The sequence below is a fragment of the Pelodiscus sinensis genome, chromosome 6, assembly GCF_052426305.1.
Source record: "Pelodiscus sinensis isolate ZL-2025 chromosome 6, ASM5242630v1, whole genome shotgun sequence".
NCBI classification, from domain to species: Eukaryota; Metazoa; Chordata; order Testudines; family Trionychidae; genus Pelodiscus; species Pelodiscus sinensis.
The window spans coordinates 22,735,621-22,762,575 of NC_143057.1; the positions used below are offsets into that span (position 1 = coordinate 22,735,621).

At 39.4% G+C, this 26,955-nt stretch overlaps 1 protein-coding gene across 7 annotated transcripts in view; it reads left to right on the forward strand.

The window, feature by feature from the left end:
- BNC2 (basonuclin zinc finger protein 2) overlaps positions 1–15,387 on the forward strand; it is a 474,676-nt gene extending 459,289 nt beyond the window's left edge. For 6 of the 7 annotated variants that reach the window (XM_075931527.2, XM_089779189.1, XM_075931526.2 and 3 more), the window contains one exon: positions 4,284–15,387. In XM_075931527.2, the coding sequence (XP_075787642.2) occupies positions 4,284–4,944 (661 nt within the window). In that variant the 3' untranslated portion in view covers positions 4,945–15,387. Of the gene's footprint in view, positions 1–1,105; positions 1,137–4,283 lie in introns of all 7 variants that reach the window. The other variant, XM_089779192.1, reaches the window with a different exon arrangement.
- The last annotated feature ends 11,568 nt before the right edge of the window (positions 15,388–26,955 follow it).

Below are 26,955 nucleotides of genomic sequence, written 5' to 3' on the forward strand. Positions count from 1 at the left end.
GCATTACACCTGAATCTATTGATAAAGTAGTTTTTTTAAAGCTAGGGATGGCACTTAATTGAATAAAAGTCAATGTAATTATATTAGGAAAAACCAACAGTACTGCTGACAGCGGAAAAGGGACACTGCTGAACAGAGTGCCAGAAATTGTCCACACATTTCTGCACATCGTTTAGCTGACAGATATTAAGGGCTGGTACATAGTTTAATTAGATTACCCAGTGCCACTGCTGTAAGTGAGAATTGAATCAGGGAGGCATTTTGCCCTATCATAGCATCAGTGAGGTTGCGTCTTTTCACAGATCATCCTCAGGAAGGCATATGTCCATTTGGCGTTTCAGAGCATCCTTTCTAACCATGTTTAATTCATTGTTATCTCTTCCTATGATGGATTTTGAAGTTATTTTCACTTCACATCTGGCTGCTATTTTCCTAGCAGAGAATTGAAGAAATAGTAAGTGCAGATGTGTGAGGAACAACAGACATATCCAGTTAATCTAGCGAGTTTTACATGGCAGTAAATTCCCATATTCTTTTTAGTGTGAAATCAAGGATGGGGGGGAAAAAGTAGGAGAAATGGTAAGAAATGAACCCAGAAAATCATTCACGTGTAGGTTGCAGTTAGCTTTTATAATAATTCTGATGATTCCATAGCTTCTTGTCAGCATATGTAGGCTTTCACAATAAGCATTTCTTAAACCATGCTTAGCAACTTTCACTTAGTCATCTGACACCAGAAAGCAAAGGAACAACTATGTTGAAGTAGAAACTATAAGGACAAATTCTGTTTATCATTCATGTATGTGCACACTGCTTTCATCTGCTTAGAACTCATTTGTGGATTATGTGAATTTGCTTTGTCTAATTTGATTTATGATTTTGGATTGTGTGGCTGATCCAATATCCACCAAGAGAGCTGTGTAAGTGAGAGGCTGGTTGACAGAAAATGATCTTACGTTCAAGACATTTTTAACCGTATTTATCATTTTAAAATTTTGTTTATTTTTTTAAACCAGATATGTCTGGATTGGAATGTGAATTTGTTCTCTCTCTTTCTCTCTCTCTTTCTCTCTCTCTCTCTTTCTCTTTTGTGGTCTCGATTTAGCAAAAGATTAGAAAGCTGATCTTATCACAAGGTAAGCTCAGCCTTCATAAGTGCAGTGTGGGGATGTGTATAATACACTTCTGTACCTACAAAAAAGCATCAATACTGTATTTGCTTGTGTGAAATGTGTGTTTCCCATGTGGGAATAGAAAATAAATACTTCCCAATTTTCTTTACTTTTGGACATACCTCTCAACTGTGTCTCATTATGAGAGCTCCATTTTGGACCCAAATTTACCTGTGCAGATCTAGTTGGACTAAAATGAAGTTCAGTATCAATTTGACATCCAATCCATCTTCACAGAACACTAACCTGTACTTGTGGGAGTATGTATTTGATCCTTTCCATCTCTAACTTCTCACATTTATTAGTGTAAATTATGTACAACAGACATAATAGAAAAGTAAATAAATTAAGCCCACGTCATTGTGATTTTGCTGCTTTAGTATTTGTTTTATGACCCATACTGAGTCACTTTATCATGATTGGGACTTCAGCAGGTTGAGAGATATGTCAAAAAGTGAGAGATTTCCAAAAATGAAATGTCCAGTTAGGAAATACTGCCCATATTTGACTTGTCATTTTAATTTTTGGTTACTCTAGGACCCTAAAGTAGAGAAAACACTGGGACATTATTATATGCTCTCTTGTCCAAGTTTGTATCCCGTACTTTTTATCTTTTTGTGTGTTATACAATTCTACTGATAAATCTTCCCTCTGTCTCTGTTTTCCCACATTCAGACTCTGATCTTCAGTTTACAATGAGCAGGCAGACCTGGTGAGCCTGCATGTTGTAAATTGCAGATTCATTTTCTTAGTTTGCAAGCTTGAAAATGTTAAGCAGTGGAACTTCACTAATTCTTATTTGCTAGTTTGAAATTCAAGTCACTCACTCTCAAAATCTGTCTCCTCCTACTTTGTAGCAATGGTTCAAAATCAGAATTCTCTAATACGAGGTCTTACAATTACAACAAATTTATTTTGCATGATTATAATTAAAATGAAACATTTACCAAACATATTTTCTGCAATGAAGTGTTTTGATATTTTTATCATGTTTGTTGGTTTACTCACTAATTTAGGGAATTTATTTGAAAAGGGGTTTCCAATCATGAGTGCAAATCAGTGAAGTTCTACTGTGCTTAAAATATACAGAATATCAAAAGTAGAGAGTAAAATTCAATGTCTAAAATAATAGATGAAATTTCACTGCTGAGCTGAAGCCTTATGTTTCATTGCATATAAAGAGCCTTAATTCTTGACAATAAAGACCATGATCTACCAAAGCACTTGAGAACATGCTTAATTTTAACTTCTTGGAGCCTGATCCAAAGCTTATTGAAGAATTTTGAATAGCCCCACTGGATTCATGCTTAAAGCTAAGCATATGCTTAAGTGTTTTAATGGATTGAGATCAAAACCCTGTGCATTGATCAATATTTTTTTTACTAGAAATTCTGTTGCTCAAGTCATTTTGAGTTGCACAGGTCCAAGTCAGGAAATAGACTGTAGAAAACAACAATCCTGTTCTTACAGGAGGATGGGACAGGTGAATTTGGGTGGGATTTTTAAAAACATCTAATAGCGTTTCTATACAGTGGAGTAGTGTACATCAGAGGGCTGTAAATGTTAGAGATACTAAAATGTTCTGCTCTAACTTCCTGATGTAGACCCTGCTGTTGCTCTCTAACCAGGTACCTAGTGCGCGTTGGTATAGAACGGGGCTGGGCCAGATCCTGTCAGCAGGCTGAATCCGGCCTGCCTAGCTCTTTTATCCGGCCTGCGTGGCAGTTCCCAGCCCCACCCACTAACACGTTGCCGGGAAGCCGCCGGGGACATGTGAGCCCTTTCAACTACTTCTATATAAAGGGCTTTCATCTTTTCCCGCGGCTGCCAGGCATCATGTTAGAGACTGTAGGTAAAGCATGAGCCTTTTAAATAGAAGCTTTTGAAAGGGCTCGTGCCTCTCTATCCCCCAGGCAACGCATTAGCAGCAGGACTGGGAGCTGTGAGCCCTTTCAACTGCTTCTATTAAAAGGGCTCATGCCTATTTAAAGGGTTTGTGCCTGCCAGTAGGCTGCCAGGCAATGCGTTAGCAGCTGCCCAGCAGGTGCAAGCCCTTTGAAAGGGCTCGGGCCTCCCCAGCAGCTCCCAGACAACACGTTAGGGGGGCCGGGAGCTGTGAGCTCTTTCAACTGCTTTATTTAAAGGGCTCGCACCTTTCCAGCAGTTGCTAAAGCACAAGCCCTTTCAATAGAAGCAATTGAAAGGGCTTGCAGCTCCCAGCCCCTCCGTGTTGCCTGGGAGATGCAGGGGAGGCACGAGCCCTTTCACTTGTTTTTTATTTAAAGGCCCTGCCCCTTCCGGAGTGGCCTGTGACCACTTCGAACATTTTTGAAATGTCGCCCCTTCAAAAATTATCGCCCACCCCTGATATAGAGCCATATGAAACAGCACTACATAAATGTTTGTTTTTCATCTAAGTCTATACAAGGCACTTAAAGCACAACACAAAGTTCTTAAATTTACATCCTCTGATGTCCATTGCCACTAACAGACAAAGCCTAAGTGTCTTTCATTGGGACTTGTGGTCCTAATCGCCATAAGTGTTTTCTGTCTCATCTGGGCTTGATTCAGATCACCCTTTGATCTGTGATTTACTCCAGTTTTAGTGAGACCACAATCAGGACTTGCAACTACATACTACCCGATTGTCTTACTCTTGTGCTTAGACAGTACTGTGGTTTCTTGTTTTTCAGGGTTTTTCCCCCCTTCCTTGAATTACTGTTTCTGAAAACCCCATTTAACAAATCAAATGGAGTGTCATTTGGTTTATTAAGCTGAAGTATGTCGTAAACCAGAATATAAAGACTGTAGCCACTGCTGAGGTTAATGATGATGGGTGGTAGTGGAAAAATAAAGTAGGGTGGGTTTTGTTTTTGTTTATTGGTAGAAGAGGTGTTTGTTTACTTTGTTTTGCATTTGTCATTTTGTTACAAATCCCTTGTCTCCATTTTAAGAATGATTGGATTTTCAAGAAATCAGTGGCAACAATAGCTTTCCATTATAAATGACTGCTAAATCAGAAATGTCTGTTTCATGCTTGGCAACTATACATTTAATGAAAAATACTCTACATTTTTTTCCACTTTCTTCTTTCTCTCCTTCTTTTCCCAGACACAGTGCTAACATAAATCTGCACCGTAAATTGTTGACCAAAGAACTGGATGACATGGGACTGGACACCTCTCAGCCTTCTCTTAGTAAGGACCTCCGTGATGAATTTTTGATGAAGATCTATGGCTCCCAGCATCAAATGGGGTTTGACATAAGGGAAGATACCTCCTCACCAGCTGGTACTGAGGATTCCCACATGAATGGGTATGGAAGGGGCATGTCTGAAGACTACATGGTCCTAGACTTGAGCACCACCTCCAGCATCCAGTCTAGTAGCAGTATCCATTCCTCAAGAGAATCTGATGCAGGCAGCGATGAGGGGATCCTCCTGGATGACGTTGATGGGGCAAGTGACAGTGGGGAATCTGCACACAAAATGGACACCCCTGCTATAGGCATAGGCATGGGTTCTGAGCTTCCAGCATCCCTCATGTTCAACAATGTTTCAATGAGCAACGGTGGGATAATGTGTAACATTTGCCACAAAATGTACAGCAACAAGGGGACCCTCAGAGTGCACTATAAAACAGTGCACTTGCGAGAAATGCACAAGTGCAAAGTCCCTGGGTGCAACATGATGTTTTCCTCTGTCCGCAGCCGAAATCGGCACAGTCAGAATCCTAACCTGCATAAAAACATTCCCTTCACTTCAGTAGATTAGTTTTAAGGATGGACACGCAAATGCCAGCTCTCACGGAGGGCCTACCATGTTTGAACTGCCATATACAGTCTATATATATATATATATATATATAAATATACATATATATATCTTTTTCTTTTTTAACAAAAGAAAAACACCAGGTGCTTTTGTTTGTTTGTTTTCTTTTTACTTTTGTTGGGATTTTTTGAGGGGGGGAGGAGGGACGAGGGAAGGGTAGGAAGGGATGGAATCTTTAACTGGGGGTGCAATACCCTCAATAAAAAAACACAAAAAATTGCAACTAGCCCCAGTTTTGTTATGAAATTCTTGGTCATCTCCAAAGAGATGATTTGCTCTACCCATGACTATTGCCTGCAAAACAACAAAAAAGAAAGAAGCAAAAACAGGGGGGAAAGAACTTCTTGGTTGTCTTTGTGTACTTTAAGCCTTTGGGAGAAACTTCTACTAAGCATGGCTGTTACACTTGTATATATATTGAGCCTTGAGTGGCCTATGATGTAAAACAATTGTATTAATGGTGGTTTAACTCTCTTTCTCTCTCTCTCTCTCTCTCTCTCTTTTTTTTTTTTTAATTTTTACAGTTACATCCAGCTGTTAGATATGCAGAAAAAATAGTTTGCTGGCTAGCTCTATTCATTTATGTTAGCTTTAATGCACATTTTAAAAAAGAAACACGGTCTTTTTTTAACTACCTGCTATATATAAGTAATAGAGAGGTGCTGGCATGCTTTACAGTACCTGATCTGATACAGTTTTTTTGTCTTGTACTATTACATAAATCCAGTCATGCACTTTTTTCATACACTACAAGGGGATGTGTAATAATATCCATGTTTTTTCCCTTAAACTATTGCCATACTTTCAGTAAGTGTCTTTAAAAAAACACTTAGATAAAAGTGGTCTGGTCAGTATAGGGCATGAATGCCAAACAAAAAGTATTAGTATTTAGTGTTAACGTAAAAGTGCCAACTTTGCACAAGTTTTCAGAAAAGAAAATATAACTAGTTACTCATTGTAACCAGAGGCTGAGTTTTTGGCCAAACAAAAAATGCTAGGGAGAAAAAAAAGAACACTTGGTGCTTTTTTCAAGTGTCAAATATTATTAGAATCAACGGTGCATCTTTATTTCTTATATGTTAAGTTACATAAAAGGAAAACAAAATTATGTGGTGTGAATCAGCGGAGGCATTTCCTCTGTTGAACAAGGATAATATTGCAGGATAGAGATGTCGAAATTACTTTCTGCAGAACAAAGCTAGGTACAGTGAATCCATTCTGGTGCTCCTTGCTGAGGCCTGGGCTTTTGTGTCCTTCAAAAAAAAAAAAAGAAAAAAAGTCTTAACTCTGTTGTTCTGTAACGTTGTCTGATTTGCAGTGGAAAGTGCTGTAGTATGATTAAGGCATGTTTTATAAAAGCAAACAAAAGACATTAATGACAGAAGCACTTAAAAGCTCTGAAAACACATGCTGGACTTTTAATTGGGTTACCTTCCCTTTGAATAAATTAGAGGCAAAAACCCCAAAAGCAATAGTTATGTTAATGTTTTGTGTTTTACCCACGTGGTTCATCAGAGAAAAATGAAAGCAAGTCCAGGAAAGTGTGTGAAAGAGAAAGGGAACACACAGTTGAAAAAGACAGAGGGAGAAGCTGCCCTCTGAATCTTTTTTTGTTTCCGATGTTTACACATGGTGCTTGAGCTGGTAAACCGCACTGGCAGCCTAAGCTACCACAACATACTGACTGAATGATGATATTTACTTAAGTTCAGCCTACAGCCAAAACCATTAGGGTGTGTGTTACAGACTTTTTTTTTTTAAAGCCAAGGAATATTTCAGCATACAATGCTCACTTAAAAACAATGTATTCCTTTTCTGTATTTAATGGCCTAGAACATTTCTCTTGTTACCCTGAAATGCTCCTTTGTTTCAGCTTCAGGTTGTTTAGATTTGTTGTGCATTTTGATCATTTTGTCCACTTGAGCACTCGCTCCTGTTAAATTTGCCAGAGGAAACTGTTAATATGGATTCTCTCCCTTTAGGATTCATTGTACATTTCAGTATTCCTAAAGTAAGAATTAAAAGATAATGCAGTGTTTCCATTTGTAGAAAATAAAATTTAAAACTTTTTAAAAATTCTTCTAAAGAGAGTGGAATCATGCTCCTGTGGGATGTATTATTTAGGGCAAGCGTCTGATCACTCCTTGGTAATGTACAGTGAGAAAAGACTAAAAACATCTGTGGATTCCATAGAAACTATTTGAAAAGTCCAATGTGTCAGACAAGAAACACGTAGAGTAAAATCCTAAGCCATTTTTGCTGACTGATTATTTTACATTTGTTTCACTTTCCCCCAAATTCTTAAATATTTTTCCTCATCAAATTAAGTGAAGAGATCTGCTTTGTTTTGTTTGTACATGTCCAGTATGTTTTTGAAAGAGGGAAGTTAGAACAGTAAAGGTGAATTCTTCTTAATATATGACCCTTTGTAGTGTTATCTGTACTACTCTTCTGTCACAATCCTAAACGGTTAGGAGCCAAGCAAGATAGAAAGTTTGAAAGAAAAAAAACTAAAATAATTGAATGATATCTACAGAAAAAAAACACTGTTTTTGAAGTATGTATGGTATAAATAAATATCTTTTTTTAATGAAAAACACATTTGAGGCATATAAATAATTCTTTACTGAATGAATCACTGTTCTACATTCTCATTTTACTATGTTTCTGCTAAAGGTCAAATGGTTTTTGGTAAATTAGTTTGGAAACCTAAACATCATCAGCAGATCAATTCAGCAAATGAATTACACAGAAAATGTCTGTTTATTACACAAAATGAAACAGGATGTTAGAAAAATGTAACAGATCTGAGACAGACCTCTGGAAGTTTTTTTAAAGCCATTCAGTCCTGTTGTCATAGCATCTTAAACTAATCCCCTATTGTGCTTAGTTATTGTAAAAGACAATGCTATTCTTCAGTATCACACTCCCATTCCTTGGAGGGGATCTTACATGCTTTCATATCTGCATGTAATTAATGTACTCCCCCAACACTTGTGATGGCTTATGACAGTGGTTGGTTTTGGAAGGACACTTAAACTCTCATTGAGTTGCATGGAAGCTCACTAAGCCCTGGTTTACACTAGGGTGTTATTTCAAAATACCCCCCCCCCCTTAGGTTGAATTTAAAGGTGGAGCATCCATACTACCAAGCCCGTTATTTAGAAATAATGGGCTGCTTACTTCAGAAGCTGTACTGCTGCTTTTCTTGGGGAATAACGCTAATTTCAAAATAGTTATTTCGAAATAGCGTTAGTGTGGATGCTCTGGCGCTGCTATTTTGAAATTACTATTCCCCAGAATAATTCAGACTAGTTTCTCCCCAATGCCTCTTAGGGTTATAAATTGTGGTAGGGCATCCACATTAATGGAGTTTGCCTCGGACTGATTTCGAGGTTTCCCTGTTGTGGGGAAATGCTATTTCAATTTTGTAAAATCAGGAATTATGTCAGTTTTAGTAATTTCAAAATAATGACCTAGTGTAGACATGCCCTAAGAGTCCAAACTCAGTAGACCTATTCCTGAGACAAAACTTGCATTGTTTGAAATTTTGTAAAATCCCAAATCACAAGGTATATCTCTGACCTATGTAAAATGAATTTGGTTTTAATCCAGTTTCTGGTGGACATCATAGGGAAAATATAACATAGCTGGCATTAGAGGGCATTTGCAGCAAATACCACAAATTGAATGAGTATACAGACTGTCTCTAGGTGTGGGGGGTGGCTGCCCTCCTGCCCATGCTTATAGTTATTCTGTGACTAGCTCTTCAGTTTCCATAGTTGTCAATCCAGCATCTTTTACACAAGCTAAATTGACATCATGGGGGAGGAGAAAAGGGAAATACTTCCATTTACTCATGTTAAATGGAAGTTGCTCCAGCTGAAAAAGTTATGTTCCAGTAGTTAATGAGCATCTGCGCTAAGTTACTTTGATATTTTAGTCATTTCAAAATAGATGTATGTTTTTGTAAATATCAAAAGGGCTTATTCCACTGTGAGGATTAGCTCTGCATGTTAAATCTCCTTTAAAGAGAGCTGCCACTTGCCTGGCGCTTGTGTGCTTTCCCCCTCCGCTCCCAGCAACTATGTAATACCAGATAAACACTATGTTCCTCTGGAACCCCTGGTACTAAATCACAATGAAGAGAGGCAGTGAGGTGCAAAAGCAGAAGTCAGGAACTCCTGAGTTTTGGCACTATCTGTCTGCTCAGGACTTGGGTAATTCACTTACTCATCTGTGAATATGGGGATAATAAATAATAATACCTACCTCACAAGGGTGTTGTGAGGATTAATGAGTTGTTTGTAAAGAGTGAACATAAGTATGAAATATTATTACACAGATTACCATATTTAGATCATATCTGTGAAATATGTCTCAGCCTGATCAATGAAGAAATGGCTGAAATTTTTAACACTCTCTCCACCCCTATGAAAAAGAGGTTGACGCTGCAAAACCCACCCAACAAGTGAACTACAGCAGTCAGCATAGTTACATTGTAAAAATGAACATGTCTATGCAAACACTTTGTCACAACTGACTTTGATAAATTGTGGAAGGTTTAGGTTAACAGGCCTATTGAGTATTTACACATTGCTCTAAAAATTCTCTAGAATGTCTTTCAGTAACCCTGCTCATAAAAATTGACTATTTCCCAGATAAATTTAGACACTTAACAATTGGAAATTTGGGCTGCATTTGTTCTAGGTAAAGTCTTTCTTTCTTTCTTTCTTTCTTTCTTTCTTTCTTTCTTTCTTTCTTTCTTTCTTTCTTTCTTTCTTTCTTTCTTTCTTTCTTTCTTTCTTTCTTTCTTTCTTTCTTTCTTTCTCGAATAACTCCATCTCCTACAGCTATTCCAACAGGATGTAAACATCCCTTCCCCCCATATGTATATAATCCTGGAAGAGGGATGGCAAGACCCTAACCCGAGTTTACTCTGTCAGGATTTTATCTTATTAAATACAATTAAGTATCCAACACAGTTGTTTGTATAGTGATCAAGATTTTGTTTGATCCATTCCAAAGACAAGGACCATCTACAAAATGACAAATCATTACCTGAATGCCAAAACACATTCTTCTTCAGTAAGTTTTGAGGGGTTTAAAATCTAAGAACATGAATTGGACCAGTTTTTAGCAGTAGTATGTGGTGCCTAAACTACCTTAAATATACAGGGCATCTTTTGAAAAAAAAATGTGTCCACTGAACAAATTCCCAAATTCACTATTTTTGGAAAGGAAAATGTTCTCAAAATATACACATGCTCCTTTAAATTTTAAATGCCAGCTATTTGTTGACTCCACCTCCGCAAAAGACATTTTTCTTTACTCGTTAAGGTATATTAACAAAATGATTTTTTTATTTGAAAAAAAGGTGAAAAGTTCTCTGAAGTAGGTGCAAGAAGGCAGCTGGAGTTCTCTGTGGGGGAGAAGGTGAGTGATAGATGAGTGCTGAAAGATGGTACATGTCAGGGTTGGGGTTTTTTCCCTGTGTCACCACTTTGCTGCTATAATAACACAACCACTTTAGTCCTACTTTGCTGGACAAGGGTCAGCATATCCCCTCTGTCAGTCCACAATGAACTTCTTCCTGCCCAATCAATATGAAAGGAACATTTATCTATGTCCAATTGTTGGATGTCCCCACAGATTTACATCATATGGTTGGCATCAGCTCCAGTCCCATGGCTTCTGTCTCAGCATCTGCATTGTCACTTCCTATAAAAGGTTGGTAGTAGAATGACACAGAGACTCCCATGCATCATTATTATTGTTAATTATTATTTTTCTAAAGTCTTTACTTGTCGTTATTATAGCTTATTGCCTGGTCCTACCATTATCACTAGTGACAGAAGAAAAAATAAAGACACCTTTGTCCTTTTGGTCAAGCCATAAGTTAAAAATTTCCCAATACTAAATACGATTATGTTTGGAATTAACACTAGAGGAGGAAAAAAATCCTTGGCCATCAACGAGTTTAAAAAAAAGATTTAAAAAAATGCATTTTTTACAAGTCCATTGACTTGTCAGCATTATTGTTCATTATGATACCATTGTATTTTTTTTTTTAAACAGCAACATACTGTAGTGGTCATAAAACTATTTTTCCATTTCTCTCCTTTAAAGTGAGGTGTTGTAAATTCATGTGACCTTTACTGAAAAGAATAAATACTTTTTTTTATATAATATCTCAAGACAAGGCCTGGTTTGTAACAAATAGTGGCCCATTACAAAGCAGGAAAAAAACTGAACTGAGCAGCAAGAAGCTTCAGTTCAATTTCACCTCATATCTTTCTAATAACTTACTTGTCACTTTATTACCTTCCAGTAATGTGAATGCTGCTGACAAGACTGTCACACTAACAGCAGACAACACCCTCTCTTCCTAGGCCCCAAATCTCTTGGCTACTTATTGCGCTGGCCCTGAAGGGACACAAACTAATAGTGTGCTTTCAAGTTCAGCACTTGGCCATCAAATATAAAAGGATGCGTAATTGCCTGTTTATCCCTTGTGAAGGGAAAATTGAGTACAAGATCTAGGCTTTCCCTCTGAGTTCCCTGACATGCGTGCTCTCTCTCACACACACATATGCACAAATCTGCAGTGAGAGAAGGGAGATCCCATCTGGAGTTCTTCTATTTGTCTTTGGGAAGCCCAGTGCTGCCACTGGCTACTCTATCCAGCCATCAGGCAGACAGTAACAAGATGACTTCTTAACGAAAGGTCAGCTGAGAAATGCTGTCTGTGATGGCACTTTTGTCTGCTTATGTAGAAACTAATTGCTGTGTATCAGCATAAAACTGCTCTATGCCGGTTAGAAATAGGCAGATAGGCATGCTCGAGGTCTCGCTGTTTTAAGTTAGATGGTAAATTGAATACATGCTATTTTTTCTGGTTTAGCTCATTCTGTGGCAAAATTAACTGAGGGCAAAATTCTCTCTGCTCCATACATTGAGTGCCAGTTTCAATCAACTATTCAGCCTCAATATGCACATCTCATGTTGAGGTCACTGGGGATCCCCATGGACGTAGTGAAAACACAATATTAGAGAGACAGGCTCTGCTGTCTGGTATAAGGAGAAATTTTGCCCCTATTTTTTAATTAAAAAGGACATTGACAAAACTATAGATTCCACAAGCTCATCTTCAGTGCAATAGGCAGGAAAGAAAGCAAATGGGAGAAAATAATTTGGAAAGGTGTTAATTTAAAAAAACCTTACATTTCTTAATTGAGAAAGCAAAGATTCTTGGGGACTAAATAGATCCATTGGCCAGCTCGTTCTCCTACCTTTAGCTCTGCTTGCAATTTTTAATCAAATCTTGATTTTGACTCTGAAAAGCTGGTGAAGGCTCAAAATGCTGGAGGAGTAATTGAGGCATAATTTTCTTGTAGTGAAATTAGAATATATATTTTAAAATGTTATACCATCCTTTCCTGTAGCAATTATGGCCGAGGTTTCTAGGGGCAGCGATCAATGTAATTTTGAATGCTACTGGAGTTTGTGAAAGGCCCATTACTATACCTAAAACAGAAGATTGGATACAAACAAAGCAAGGAGTGGTCAATTTTAATGCACATTTTGAGGCCTATCATCATAGAATTGTGTATCATTTGGCTGCTGTCTGGTTTCAGAGATGCAGTGAGATGATGACTAATAGGAAGCAGTTTCTGTCTGCAGGCAGTTAATGCTCAAGTACTCTTCAGTCCAATATTTCAGTTTGGTTCTGTTTGCAGGAGAGGCAGTGTCCCTCACTAGAAACATCCCAAGGCCTTTTAATGATCAGACATTGATCTTTTCCTTTCATCTCTGAGTGCATCAGAAATTATAATAAGCGACAAATTAACAGTCGTTTTCTGAAGGGTGGTGGCAGGAGAGGATGGGGTGTGTTCATTTCCTAAATCAAAGGTTGAATCCAAATTGTGTCCACACATCAATCCCACATTGGGATTCCATTGGATGTAAAAGGAGGCAGAAATTAGCCTAAATCAAATAAGCAAATGTGTAATGACCAATTGAGGCTAGAGTAGGACCCCTTCTTTTAATAGCATCATTGAACACTGTTTCAATAATGCGCACCTTCTGCTCAGAGAAACATTTTGGGTTCAGGGAGCTTTTTCCTGTATGTTTGTGCATTTAATGATTCCAATGTGACTGACAGTCCTATGTCTTAACAGTTTTAGAACAGAGTCTTAACCTGAGGCTATAGAAGCCCAACAATGTATGGATTCGGGAGTATCTACCTGTATGTTTCCCCCCAAAGTCCCAAATAAAACAGGAAGCTTAGGAGTATATTTCTAATTTGTTTACGAGTGAGATTTTTTTTCAGTGAATGATCTTTCTAGTTCAAATCTTTGGGGGGAAAAAGGTATTTTGCATCCTTTATAAATGTGTCTTGAGGAGAGAGAGAAACACTATCTAAGTGACACATAAAGATTTTATAAGGTGTCCATTGTCAAACAAAAGGTTGCGAATGAGCAGAAGATAATGCACATTTAGGATGGCAAACTCATCAATAGTTAATCACAATCTGTCCATTTGTGTTACGGAATGCAAAAGACTGTGAAAGGTGACTCTGGGGAAATAGTGGCACAGGTGATTGTGTTGTGTGTCTGTCTGCATGAATGGATGCAATCACTAGTCATAGCCCTAAATTGCTTTATTAGGATCCTGTCTCTGTTTAATCTCACTACTTTTTTACATTAAAAGAAAGAAGGCATCCTTCCTGCCCCAGCTGTGAAACGGTACAGTAATTGTGTGACTTGTGACTCTAGAGGTATTCCTCTTAGTCTCCCAGACAATGTGCTGGGTAAATAATTTACTTGAAATGTATAAACTAAGGTTGGTTTGCTTTATTTTTGACCATTGTTTAATGAAGAGGGTCTTTTTATATGTCGCTGTACAGTTATCCAAACCCAACATTTTTCTTCTTTCCCCAAGCACTTCACCTTCCACCACAAAAAAAAATAACACTGCCTCCTGATACTTCTCCCTTTGGGTTTGTGTGTTCTACTCATATGAATGTTTACAGTTTGTAAAGTGATTATGTGAATGAAACGTCCTAGTATTATATGTTTATCTGACACGGCTGTCTATGAATATAAATCCAGTGTGCTGGTTTTCTTGTGGAAACTTTGGTTCATGTGCCACACAAGAAGCTTTCCCATCCTGGATGGGAAGTTTTCTCTGTGTTCCCTGAGTGGTGTGTTCTCAGTTTGTGCTTACTGTCTGTGGTTCTCTCAAAAGCTCACCAAGTCCTGTGCTCCAGTGTAATGTATGTTCATTTGATTCGAACCTTGAATGCTTTCAGAATTGACTATTAGTTCAAGCCACACATGGGTTTGTTTGACTAAAAATGGGTAACTCAGATTCTGCCTTTTGCCCATGAATTTCTCAGTAGAGGTGGTTCAAACCAACAATGAAAGGAGTTTTTGCTGCATCTGAATATTTACAAGTCTTCTGAGGTTCCTGTCTGCAGGCACATTTGTTGTTTTATTAGTGCTCACTAAGAAAGGTCATATGGACCAAACAACATAGTATTTTTCAATATAGCCGCTAGTTCTGCTTCCAGTTCTAGCAAACTAGAAACATTTGAATATTAGAAGCGTTTGAATCCATTGGTACACGCTGAGATTTCAAACATTGGTAACCTGGGTTTGAATCTTTATGAATCTTGGTGCCTCTAACTCCACACATACCAGTACAGTCATACAAAGCCCATGAACCCTTTTCTAACTGAGCAGAGGTTTCTCATGGCTCTGATACATATGCTCATTGTTGTTCAATAACATGCCAAGTACATTTGGGGGCTGGGGAAATGTGCTTCTTCAATATGGCAAAACCTCTGCTGTCTTTCCAAGTTAAACTTATTTAATGGACTTTGTTGAAAACTGTTGCCAGGCACATGTTCCAGCAACAGTAAGATTTTTTTGTGGGGGGTGAACAGTTTTGCAGTCTTTACTATCTTAGCCTTATTGTTTTTCCTTTTTGTTCTCGGTGTGAGTGAAACATGAATGCTCTTCTATCCTGCCTGCAGAACCAAAGCATGCACTACAGAATATAGCTATACCAGGGGAATTGAAAAGCTTGCATCACGTTGATCTAATAATCATGACATTGGTAGCTTCATAAATACTGTATGTACCCTAAACAAGTTTTTTCCATTAGTAGTCTGAGGGAATTAGAAGTCCTGTTTTTAATTTGATATTTCTTTTCTTGTATTTTCTGTACTATAACTGTCTTACAGTATGTCTTTTGCATAAAATGCATAAGGGTTTGGGGATGTAAATGGAATTTTATTCATATTTTGTCCAAATACCTCTTGTAATTTGTATCAAAATTCTTGTACAATTTTTATATTAAAGATTTATCAGTCACTGACTTCTCTCTCCCTCTATCTGTTCTTAATTTTAGTGTGACTCAGAGCCTTTAGAAATGTATATGTAGTACATGTCCACTGAAGGATGCTCGCACAGCAAACATGTCTGGTGTTACTTTGAGAGCTATACACAACACTTTTTGATGGGGTTTGCCCATTTTATTTGGGAAAATAAACTTGTACAAACCTTGAACAGAAAAAAAGGAAATTTTTATTTTGCCATGAATATCTTGTTTTCTTGGCTTCTACTGTGATCTTTTCATCCTTTACTTTTCAATATGTCCCAGCTGAGGCCGACTGATTTTTTAAATCATTTTGAATTTTTGTACAAATGTAGATCAATTCTAGTACTAACAGACAACAGTTCACCACTCACAACTATCTTTGGCTATTCTCAACCCTCCAGATCTACCTAAGGTACATAGATAGTCCCCATCACCATGGGTCTGAGTATATCACAAGCTTTAATGTGCTTATTTTCACAACATTCCTATGAGATGTGACAGTGCTAGTATCCCTCTCAGGGGCTGAGGTACAGGGAGACTTGTGACTTGCCTGGGGTCATATGGGAAGTTGGTGGTACAGCAGGAAATTGAACCAAGGTCACAAGAAGCCTAGGCTAGCATTTTAACCAGGACACTGTGCTGTCACTACCACTCATAGAGAAAAATGTGTGTTCAATACTAGTATCCTGTTAATTAAGGAGGGAGCTTTGGTTAGAGATTCACAGGCCTTGGCAAAGGCCCAGTGGAAGAGGATGGAGGACATTGGCCATGTTTATCTCCTCGCCGACCTTAGCATAGTGATCTAATGTGGGTCCTTCAGTATTACTACCAGGCCACTGATGGGGGGCTGGGTAGGGAGGGGCAATTGGGCTGGGGCTCCCAGCCGCTACGGCTGCTACTGTGGCAGTGGTGGTGGCGGCTAGAGCCTCGGGCCCCTTTCAATTGCTGTGGGAGTGCTGGAGTGCCGTCCCAAATGCTCCACTCGGCTGGAGAGGGCTGGAGAAGGGGCGTGCTGTGGTCTGGGCAGCACTAAGGGCTGAACTGCCCTCGGCCTTGCCCCTTCTGTGGCATAGAGCCGCCTCCCCCCACCTTGCCTTGGGGCCAGAGGTGGCTATCAGTCCCACTGATTATTAGTTGAGGATTTTTCTCAGGCTTCTTGCAACTGACTGTTAGCTCCAATTTGCAGAAGTTGTGGGGGTCCCCTTAAGTTCAGTGTCAGAGGAAAATAAATTAGATCCCCCCCCTTTTTTTTTTTGTAAGAATCTGTTGCTTTTCTACACTGCTATGGGCAGTCGCAGCAGCTGACAGAATGACGACAATATTCTTTCAGGGTAAATGCTTTTGTTTCAGGCTGTATTCTCATGGCACTAATGATTTCTGCATATTGTGCTTGTTATCCAGAAAGAAAACAAGCAGATGGAGAGATGTCTTGTAATATGGTATTTCTGAGTGTCACTATTCACAGTCATTTTCTTACCCAGACTTTCCTAAGTAAGGAAATAACACAACTCTTTTCTTTAAGGGTATATCTACACAGCAGGACTAAAGTCGGAATAAGCTACCACTTCAGCTATGTCAATTGCGTAGCTGAAGTCAAAATAGCTTAACTCGGCTTTTGGTGCTGTCTCCACAGAAGGAAGTCGAAGGAAGAGCACTTCCTTCAACTTCCCTTACTCCTCATAAATTGAGGGTTACCACAAGTCAGAAGTAAGACGTCCTCCGGCTAGACATTATTTTGAAATAAAGGCTTGTCGTGTAGACGTGCATTTTCTTATTTCAGAATAATGTCAGTTATTCCAAAATAATGCTGCTTTGTAGATGTACCCTAAGAGCTTGATCTTACAAGCTGCTGAGCACCTGGGCCCTGATCCAACAAAGCATTTAAGCATGTACTTAACTTTAAGCACACAAGCAGTCTCAAAATATTTCAACAAGATTTACATTGAAGTGCATGAATAAGTGCTTTGCTGGAGTTGGCCAGACTGGTCAGCACCTTACATGACTGAGCCTTACACAATGATAGCCTGGGCACAGGGCCAGGACTCTGGACACCTGGATTCTAGCCATGGCCTTCGCACAAACTTCCTGTCAGACCTTAAGTAAGCCAGTACACTCTCCCCTTGCCTCAGTTTCCTCATGACTAAAATGGAGATCGCAAGACTTAGCATTCACACAAGGGCATTATGAAGCTTAATTGATTCAGGTTTGTAAAGTACATTGGCTGGGGGTCATTACCAAGTGTATTTATTGGTCAATTGGCAATTCATGCTCTCTGGTTTTAGAACTTTCCTCAATGTATCACCAGATCTATTCAGTAACAAAGCATTTAAACCTAAAATATATTTTTCCCTTCACCTCCCCTAGATGTAATGTAGTTTATTCCCTAAGGGGCATTACCTACATACACAGAATAAGATGTCCCATTTTGGCCATTTACAAAAATGTTGAGAGTTTTTTACTCATTTTACATCACTGCCATGTAAATAGCCCAAATGAGGAACTGAATGGCTTGAATCTATTACTGACTTCCAGTTGTTATTGTTTAGATCCCTTCTGTGTGATCCATTTTCATTTTCATTTTTTCCCCCTCACCCTTCCCCTTTAGAAGAATGCTGTAAGCAAATGCAGCTCTTTTAAATTTTATAGGGGGCAGAAAAATGGGGTGAGAAAAACATTTCCCAAAGTTGCTTAACCTTTAAAGTTAACCTCTGTTGAGGCATGCAGTTATCCTCCCATGTTATTAAATGTCATAGATGTGTTAATGTAGTTCTGCATGGAAGCCAAGCATAATTATAATCTTTTCATCTGTCATAACACATCTATAATTGGCATGAATTCCCATCAAACAGATTTTTTTTTAATGTAGGATTTTCATAGTCAGAGAAGGGATATTAGCAGGCACCCATAAAGACAGCTTTTGGCACAGCGCAAAGCTAACTGCCTGGGTGAAAGCCAGTCAGCACACACTGGGCCATTTGAAAATTTGCCGTCTGCTTGTTGACTCCCTGCAAGTTGACAACATGACAGTAGATTAAGTGCTACTAATTTAATAAAGCTACTCCTACGATGCTGTTGATCTATCAACAACGAGGAAAGGGGGAGGAAAATGGGAATAAAAAGAGCATTGAAATGCCTGAAGTAATACTGAAAGAAAAACCACTATTGATTTTGCATGAGGTGGTTATTTTTAGTCACCTGACTCATACTCACCCAATCATTACCCATATTCATCAGAGACAGTATAATGAAGGGAGGTATTGATTAGCCAAGGTAGCTAGATATATTTCCCAGCAGTACTAGCTCAAATTGATAGGTCTCCAATGGGACTACATGCAAGTGCTGCCCTGTAACATAACTTACTGTGTTCCAGGTCCTTCAATTGATTTTGTTTGAAGAAAAAAAATGCACAGTGGCTCTCCCTTGACCTTTTGCTGAAACCTCTCTGTAAAGAAGAACATGAAATGACAGAGCAAATAAACATTACCACTTACATTTCCAAGTGCAATGTTAAGACCCAATTGTGCTGTGAGCTGAGAGCACTTGACTTATCTTTATTTCAGTGGGAATCGAGAGCACTCAGTACCTTCAGTACGAGGCACTTAGGTTGCAAGTTTGAATCTTTTGCCAGAACCACAGTATATACCCCATCTTGATTTAAGTCGACTTGCCCATAATTTAAAGTGCCAGTCATATTATGCTCCGTCAAAGATGAATTCCATAAAGATCTATGTGTGATTTAGTAAAATTCATACATTATGCTAATTCAGCTGAGCTAGCATGGTAAAAACTCAGTGCAACCCAATAATACATTGACTTTAGAGTCTGGGATGCCAGTGTGCTTGAAACTTTCCAAACACTTTCTCTCCCGGTAGGACTCCTCAAGCTGCAATTCCTTGAACACTCTTTTTATCAGGTATCCTGCGTGGCCCAGGACTGGCTTTGCCATTTTAAGTTCTTTAGGACACTGTTCTGCTGATTACTAATTTAGGCTTTGATGAGTCTCAGGAGTTCATGGCTCTCCACATGCCACAATCATTATAAAACTTCTACTTTTTGACAAGCTACATGCTATTCAAAAGTCTAATACATAACTGCAAACCAGAAGGGAGGAAATAGAGAATGGAAAAAGAGATGGCTCTTATAAATAACCCTCTCCGACACAAACAACAAAGTAAGGTCCTTTATCCTTGTTAGCAGTATTAACAGCACTTGACTTGTACATTAGTGAAACACTTTGGAAATAATAAGTAAGACTCTTAGCAGTGTAAATTTATAGCATCTTGGTATTCCCAAACACCCCACAGTATATATGAGTTCATCTCACCAACGTCTTCTCACAACTTTTATGAGATATGTACTCTGAATGTCATTTCTATTTCTTAATCACCTTTATCTAACTCCATAAAACTATCCACCTTATAGGATGCCCTTTGTTTTTCGAGATGATATTTTTATAGACTCACCTTCAACCTTATCTTTTCCTTTTTAAATAAAACGGTTTTTAAGACCAGTTAAATTAAATGATCTAGCCAAGAGACATTAAATAAGTTCAATATATTTTAAGCCTCTGGGATTGGAATGGAGTTTGACTACTTTCCAATGTGTCAGGTCTCATAGAAAAATCTAAGTGTTACAATAATTATGGATCACACACTCTATACTGCATAGAATGGCTTCATGTTGTGGGAAGGTTTGGAAAAATATATAAGCAGATAAATTTGGCACCTAGTAGGGCTCTGGGCATGTGTAGTATGAAGTGGTTTAAAATTATTAGGCCACTAACAATTTTTTACAGCGTTTCATTCTTACAAATGTAAGTGCGATTCAGAATTCACAGTATGCTCATAATTACATGTCATTCTGCTATGTCCTTCACCAGAACCACAACTGTTATTTTACTTTTTTCCTCCCCTTTCAAAATACAAAACTGTGTGCCTCCTTATTTTTGTAGTTATTTGCAGCATAATAATGCTGTACTATGTTAGGGAGCAGAGTGTTTGCAAAAGGCACTATGTACCACTTAAGTGCTTAATACAGGATTTAAGTAGTTTATAGGGCCTTGAGAGAGTCTTTTGCACTGGGATGAATTTCAGATAGGCACTGTCATACTATGCTGAAAGGTGCCTAGACAATAGATACATGTGCATCAGTTGACGGTAAAATATACGGGTATTCCAGAATGTCGTTTTTCACACTTCTGTTCTTTGGAAAACCACAAGTATTTAAATTTGAAAATACAAAGAGTCTTTCATGATTCCCAGATTATATTATGATATAATGTTAATATAATTATGTATTATATTACAATATAATTATAATTGCTGTATACATTATTCCATCTTTTTTTGGGGGGGGGAGTCGTGTCATTTTACACTCAGTAGATTCCACTTTGGTTTGGGTTTGTTCCGCTCAATCTAGTGAAGGAAAGGTCTGACATATGAGAGGTGGTAAGAAAATGAACTTTTATTTCTTAGCCCTAGTCTTATGATAGCCACTTTAAAGGGAGGTGTACCCATCTGTAACAAACTTGGCTTGCCTCCCCAGATGGAGTGAGCAAAATCTTATGATGGTTGGGTCATCTGGCTAAGTCAGGGCTATTGAGTAGAGAACAGAAGCCCATGGAGACAGAAGGTAGACGAGACCTATCAGAAGAGAGATAGAAGACTACAGGTCAGAAGGTAGGTGATATGGGCAGCCCTACCAAGAGCAATGTTCCAACCATAAAGGCTGGAATCTGGGGAACACGTTAGCTGAGGGAAAAAACCTCAGTAGGGAGCTTTGTTTTCCTTTTGAACATCTGTTCATAAACCAGATCCCCAAAAATGAGTGCTGTTATAGGACATTTACAAGCCCACTGATGAGGTGGGGAAGCAAACAGGATAACCGCGTTGGGGCCTGGCAATGCAAAAAGGCCCAGCCCCCTAAACTGAAACAAATATTCATCACCAACTACATACCACACAACAAGAAACACTAACCCAGGAAACAATCCCTGCAACAAATCCCATTGCCAGCTCTGTCCACATATCCTACCCTAGTGACACCGTCATAGGACCTAACCCTCTATCAGTCATACCAGTAGGCTGCACCTCTAGCAATGTGATATATGCCATCATGTATATATGCCCCTCTGCCATGTATTTTGGCAAAACTGGACTCTCTATGCAAAAGAATAATTGGATATAAATCAGACATCAGGAACAGTAATATTGAAACAAACAATTGGAGAGCATTTCAGCTTTTCAGCCTCCCTGAACATGCAGTAATAATCTGGAAAGTTTCCATACTTGAGCAAAAAAAAAAAAAAAAAAAAACTTCAGAAACAGATTTCAACATGAAACTGCAAAGAAGCAATTCATATGCAAACTTGACACCATCAGACTGGGTCTGAATAGGGACTTGAAATGGATACCTCACTTCCAAAAGTAATTTTCACTCTTTAGGTAGTCTCTCCTTCTTATTAATTATCAACATCCACCCTGATTGAATTAGCCCCATTAGCACTGGCCCTCTGCATACTAATGTAACACTCCCTTTTTTGTCTGAATGTATGAATCCTTGCCAAATGGAAGCTTCCATTTCATACATCTGATGGAGTGGGCTATAGCCCACAAAAGCTTATGCCCAAAGACATTTTACGGTGTGATGGGCCTCTTCATTGTTTTTGCTGCAACAGACTAATGCATCTACTCTTCTGAAACTTGTTATAGTGACGAATCTCAAACTGAAACTGTTGAGGTTCACTGTGGGCTACACACTGCATATTTTGTTTATAGGAGTTCAGGTTAAAAAAAAGTACAATATGACTAACTATTGCACTTTCTATTACAAACCCATTACATTCAAGGCCCAGCTATCTATGCTTTCCTTAAGTTGATTACATCCAAGAAAAAGTTTTGCTTTGAGTTATGATGTAACATGTAGGGCTGCAAAATAGGCATTTCTGAAGCACTGTGGGATGCCAAAAATAAATGGACTCCTGTTACCCCATCATCAGATATGACCAATGAGCTACAGCTACACAGGAAAGCTAAAGTAGGTCAGTGAGGTGGAGGAGTGGCGCTCTGCAAGATTCCAGAGACTGAGGCAAGAATATTTCTGAGCAAAGAAAACTTTACAGCAGAATGTTATTCCAATTCCATAATAATACACACATATTCCCAGCCTTCAGATCAGAAAAAGTATATTAAATGAACAATGAAAGAGATCAAACATTCAACTGAGTCCAATAAAACAGCAATAATTGGTGACTTAATTCCTTGCAAAAAAATAGTCAATGTCATGCTAAGACAAGGTTTAAAGAAGCAATTTCTTGACATGTTAAATGATTGTGTCTTGGAAGAGTTACCGGTAGAACACACAAAAAGAGAGAAACTCCTCAACTTAGTTTTATGTAATACGCAGAAATTGGTTCAAAACATAACTGTAGCTGAGCCATTAAATGATGGTGACCACAACTTAAGTTCAACCAACGTCATCCAAATAGGAATTGTAGCAAAACCTAGGAGTAGAACTAAAGTTTAGAAAAAGAGATTTTGAAAAATGGTAAAAAAAAAAAAAATGGTCCTTAAACAGGTTGCAACTAAAATCCTTACACCAGCCATGGAGATTATTTTAAACTCCTGTGACAGACTCACAAATGATGTACGTATCCCTAAATGAGGCAGGAGGACATGAAAACAGCAGAAAGTTGTTTACTTCTGTCATAGTGACCAGGAGATGTTGTGATATTGAGTGTTTTGTTCAACAACTTCAGTGGTGTTTTTTGTTTTTGTTTTTTAAGGCTCAAATTCTCCCTGCTCCTTCTGAGCAGAGAGTGCATGGCATTTTGATAGCACAAAGCAACTGTCATTATTGTGCTGTGCTTGAGATGGTCACAACTCTAGTACCCGCCATGGAGTATGTACATACGGTTAAGGAAAACTAGGGGGACTCCCAGTTCAGCCCTGCAGTGTGAGAACCACAGCAGTCACTGCTCTCCAGATACTCTATTTCCCCACTTACCTGCCTTTCTCTTTCAAGAGGGGGCTTTTAAGGGCTACTGGGCTACCCCAGGCCCTAAGCTATAATAGTGGTTGGGAGGGATTCAATCTCTGCTCATCAACCTAGGGGGTCAGAAGTACATCTTTGCCCCCAAAAAGCTCCTTAAGGGTCAAAGCTGCTTTTAGACACTTGCCCAAGAACACACAACAAAACAAGGGCAGAGAAGCAACGTGAACCTGATTCTCTGGTCCCTGCTTTAACTCTGTTCTCTGAAAAGGCAGTGCATTGGTGTGCTAATCTTTGGCTCTGTCATGACAGAGCACATATTGCAAAATGAACTGCCTTGCACGATTACTGCTGCTTGCCTGCCAGGCACTAAGAACAAACCACTGGTTCTTCCCCAAGTGATAGTTCATGTACCCAGAGCTGGAGCTTTTGGTTATGTCTATACTGCAAGGTTTTTGAGCAAAAACCAGCAGAGCGTCCACACCTCAAATGCGTTTTTGCACATGTAAATCAACAGAACAGAGGGCTTTTGCCAGGAGAGTTATTCCTCTCCCCACAAGGAATAACTCCCTTTTGCGCAATAGCTCTTGCTCAAAAAGGCAGGTGTGGATGCTCCGGAGGCCATCAGAGCTTTCTTGTGCAAGAGTGTCCACGCAGTGTGGATGCTTTCTTGCACAAAAGCACATCACTTTTGCAATGTGCTTTGAGGTCTGGCCATGCTTTTGCGCAAGAAGTTTTTGCGGAAGATCTCTTTCGCAAAAGGCTTCTTGCACAAAAACCCTGCAGTGTAGACAAAGTATAGTAGCCCCTATTGATCTATTCATGTGTCATTGCACTGCCTTGGGGCTTTTACCCTAGCCAGTAAAGGGCAGCTTGGATCAACCACACCTTCAGTTCCTTCTCACAGTTGGAGTCTGTGCAGTTGGAGTCTGCTTTTCTTTTGTCCTTTCCAGAAGAATGGTGTTAGTCTTGTACATAGAATTTTACTAATTTTGTAGTAGTTTTAGTATTTCATAGCAAATTGTATGGGATTAAGGCTCATGGGATGCCTCTTCAGCAGTTTCTTGCCAAATCACCATTCCCCTCTGCCTCAGTACCTGTGCCTGAGTATTGGATTATGCCAAAGATGCCAAGATTTAAGGTCTGTGCTTTCTACCCTCATTCATTTTTCATTCCACCATGTGCACCAATGTGGTCTGTACTGTTTGGGGGAAGTCCATGTCATGTCATGCAGTATCAGCCTCATATTCCCTGACTGTACCTGAGAAGTTTGGGCCTAGGCCTTAGGAAGCACCTACTGGAGGTTACTCTGGGACCACAATCAGGGAATTCTCCCTGTACATCAGCCTGCCCAGTCCAGGAGTGTGCCTCCTATTGCAGAGTTCCAGTCTGGTTCTGCTGGTACCAGTGCTATGGACCCCGCACTGGGGCATAGCCATGAAGCAAAGGAACATGAAGTAAGTCTGTCTCCAGAGCCAGGAAAGATGCTGTGGCTTCCACGAGTTCCAGCCACAGTGACCTTATCCTTATTTACCTCAGCCCAGAAGCCACTAGTACCTATTTCCATGGGAACCAATGCATCAACAGCAGGATCAGCCAGGTTGGCCATATTGGCATCTGTGGCTCTAATATTTGACTTCAGAAGTGTATTACTCAACACAGGAGGAATCCCCTAGCTCACCAATCCATCCTTCATCAAGTAGATGTTCAGAACTGGAGCAGATGATGTCCTGGCCAGCCTGGCTCTGATGATACTAACTAATGGAGATATTTTCCTTGTTATCCCTGGACTCTGCTGTGTTGTTGATTCCCTACTCTCCACGGGATGACCATTGTCAAGTTCAGGAGCTGCTCAGGAGAATATCTACTGCTTTACTGAGCCTGTTGAAAGAGGTGCAGGACAGTCAATGCAAACTATTAAACATAGATTGGTACTCCCTACCAATCAGCAATACCATTCTCCAGTTGGCATATACCATGTGGCATAGCCCAGACACACGCACCCCCACTCCAAAGAGGACAGAAAGAGATACTATGTCCTTCACTGCAATGGGTATCCTTGGTAATGCAGTCTGCTAATGAATAGGCCAAGCAACAACATCCACACTTCATCCCATTTGACAAGAAAGGCAAGGAGTTAGACCTTATCAGAAGAAAGGTTTTTTCCTCAGCCAGCCTCCAGTTCCGTATGTTCAATTATCTAGTGCTACTGGCCAAATATGACTTTTTTGAACTATGGGTAGATATGGTAAATTGTGTTGATAAATTACTTCAGCAGGTATGTGCTCTTTTGGAGGAGGGCAAGTTGGTTATGAGGGCCATACAGCAAGCTGAGGTTGATTCTGTGGGCATGTCCTCATATACAATGATGACTAAAATTGTCATGAGGATTACAATGTAACATCTTCTGGTTACATTCCTCTGGGTCCCCTCGAGAAATAGAGAGCACAACTTTAAAGAAAGCTTTAAAGGATAGGCTTTTACAGGCAGGCCTGAAGAACTATGTAACACAAGGGGGCCACTTCCTCTCTTACCAGGGTATGAGTATGGCTATGGCCAAAACTTCCATTTGGAAGAGAGGAAATTGAGGCACAGCTGAAAAGTGCTGTAAGCCAAAACCACATTAAGTGAAAAATTCTAGAGCCACCCTGCAATATCTAGGTGTGGATGTATCAGTCCCAAAATGAAAATGTTACCATCTGTTCCCTACACAGCACTATAGAACTCTCCAGTTCTACAACCAATGAGCCTATGAAACTCCATAGAAGTGCCCGAAGGTCAAAGGATCTTGTCCTCATGGTCTACCAATAGAGGCCTCCATGCAACCATAATGGAGAGATTTCAAGGGCAGGCCATCTCCACACAGAAAATCTCAAAGTGAGTCTCGGTACGCGTTATCAATTATTGGAATGGTCTTCAACAGATGAGATTTAGCGAGCAAGATATAGCAAGCATCAACTACTTCTGCACTCCGTGGTGTGCCCCTTGCAGAGATATGTAAGTTGGACACACACACGATGCACATATCTTTTCTCCTCATGTTCTAGTTCCAGAAGTCTACATCAGATGCCTTGTTTGGTGCAGCTGTCCTCTGTTCCAGAATGCCACTATTTTCCTTACACCTTCCTCCTATGTAGGTACTGCTTGTTAATCAGTCCTCAGTGGAATACAATAGGGACCATGATTCACAGAAGAAAGAGAGGTTAGTTAGCTGTAACTTTGGGTTCTTTGAGATGTGTGGTCTCTGTCTGTATTCCAGTTGCACCCTCCTTCCCTTACTGATCTGGTGGGTCTGGAGAAAAGAAGGAACAGCAAACATGGGAAGTTCCCCCTGTTCTTCATCTGTTCTGGTGACCCACAGGTCAATGCAAGGACACATGCGCAGTCTGATTGACACCTCTGCTTTGCAAAATCCCCATCTCCAAGCTTATGGCACATATACATAAACATCAGTGGAATATAGACAGGGACCACCCATCTGAAAGCAACTCCAGTTACAGGTTATTTTACTCTCCTTCTTGTGACAGAAATGAGGATTGAAACTCAAAAAATGACATTTTCCCAACAACAACCAAT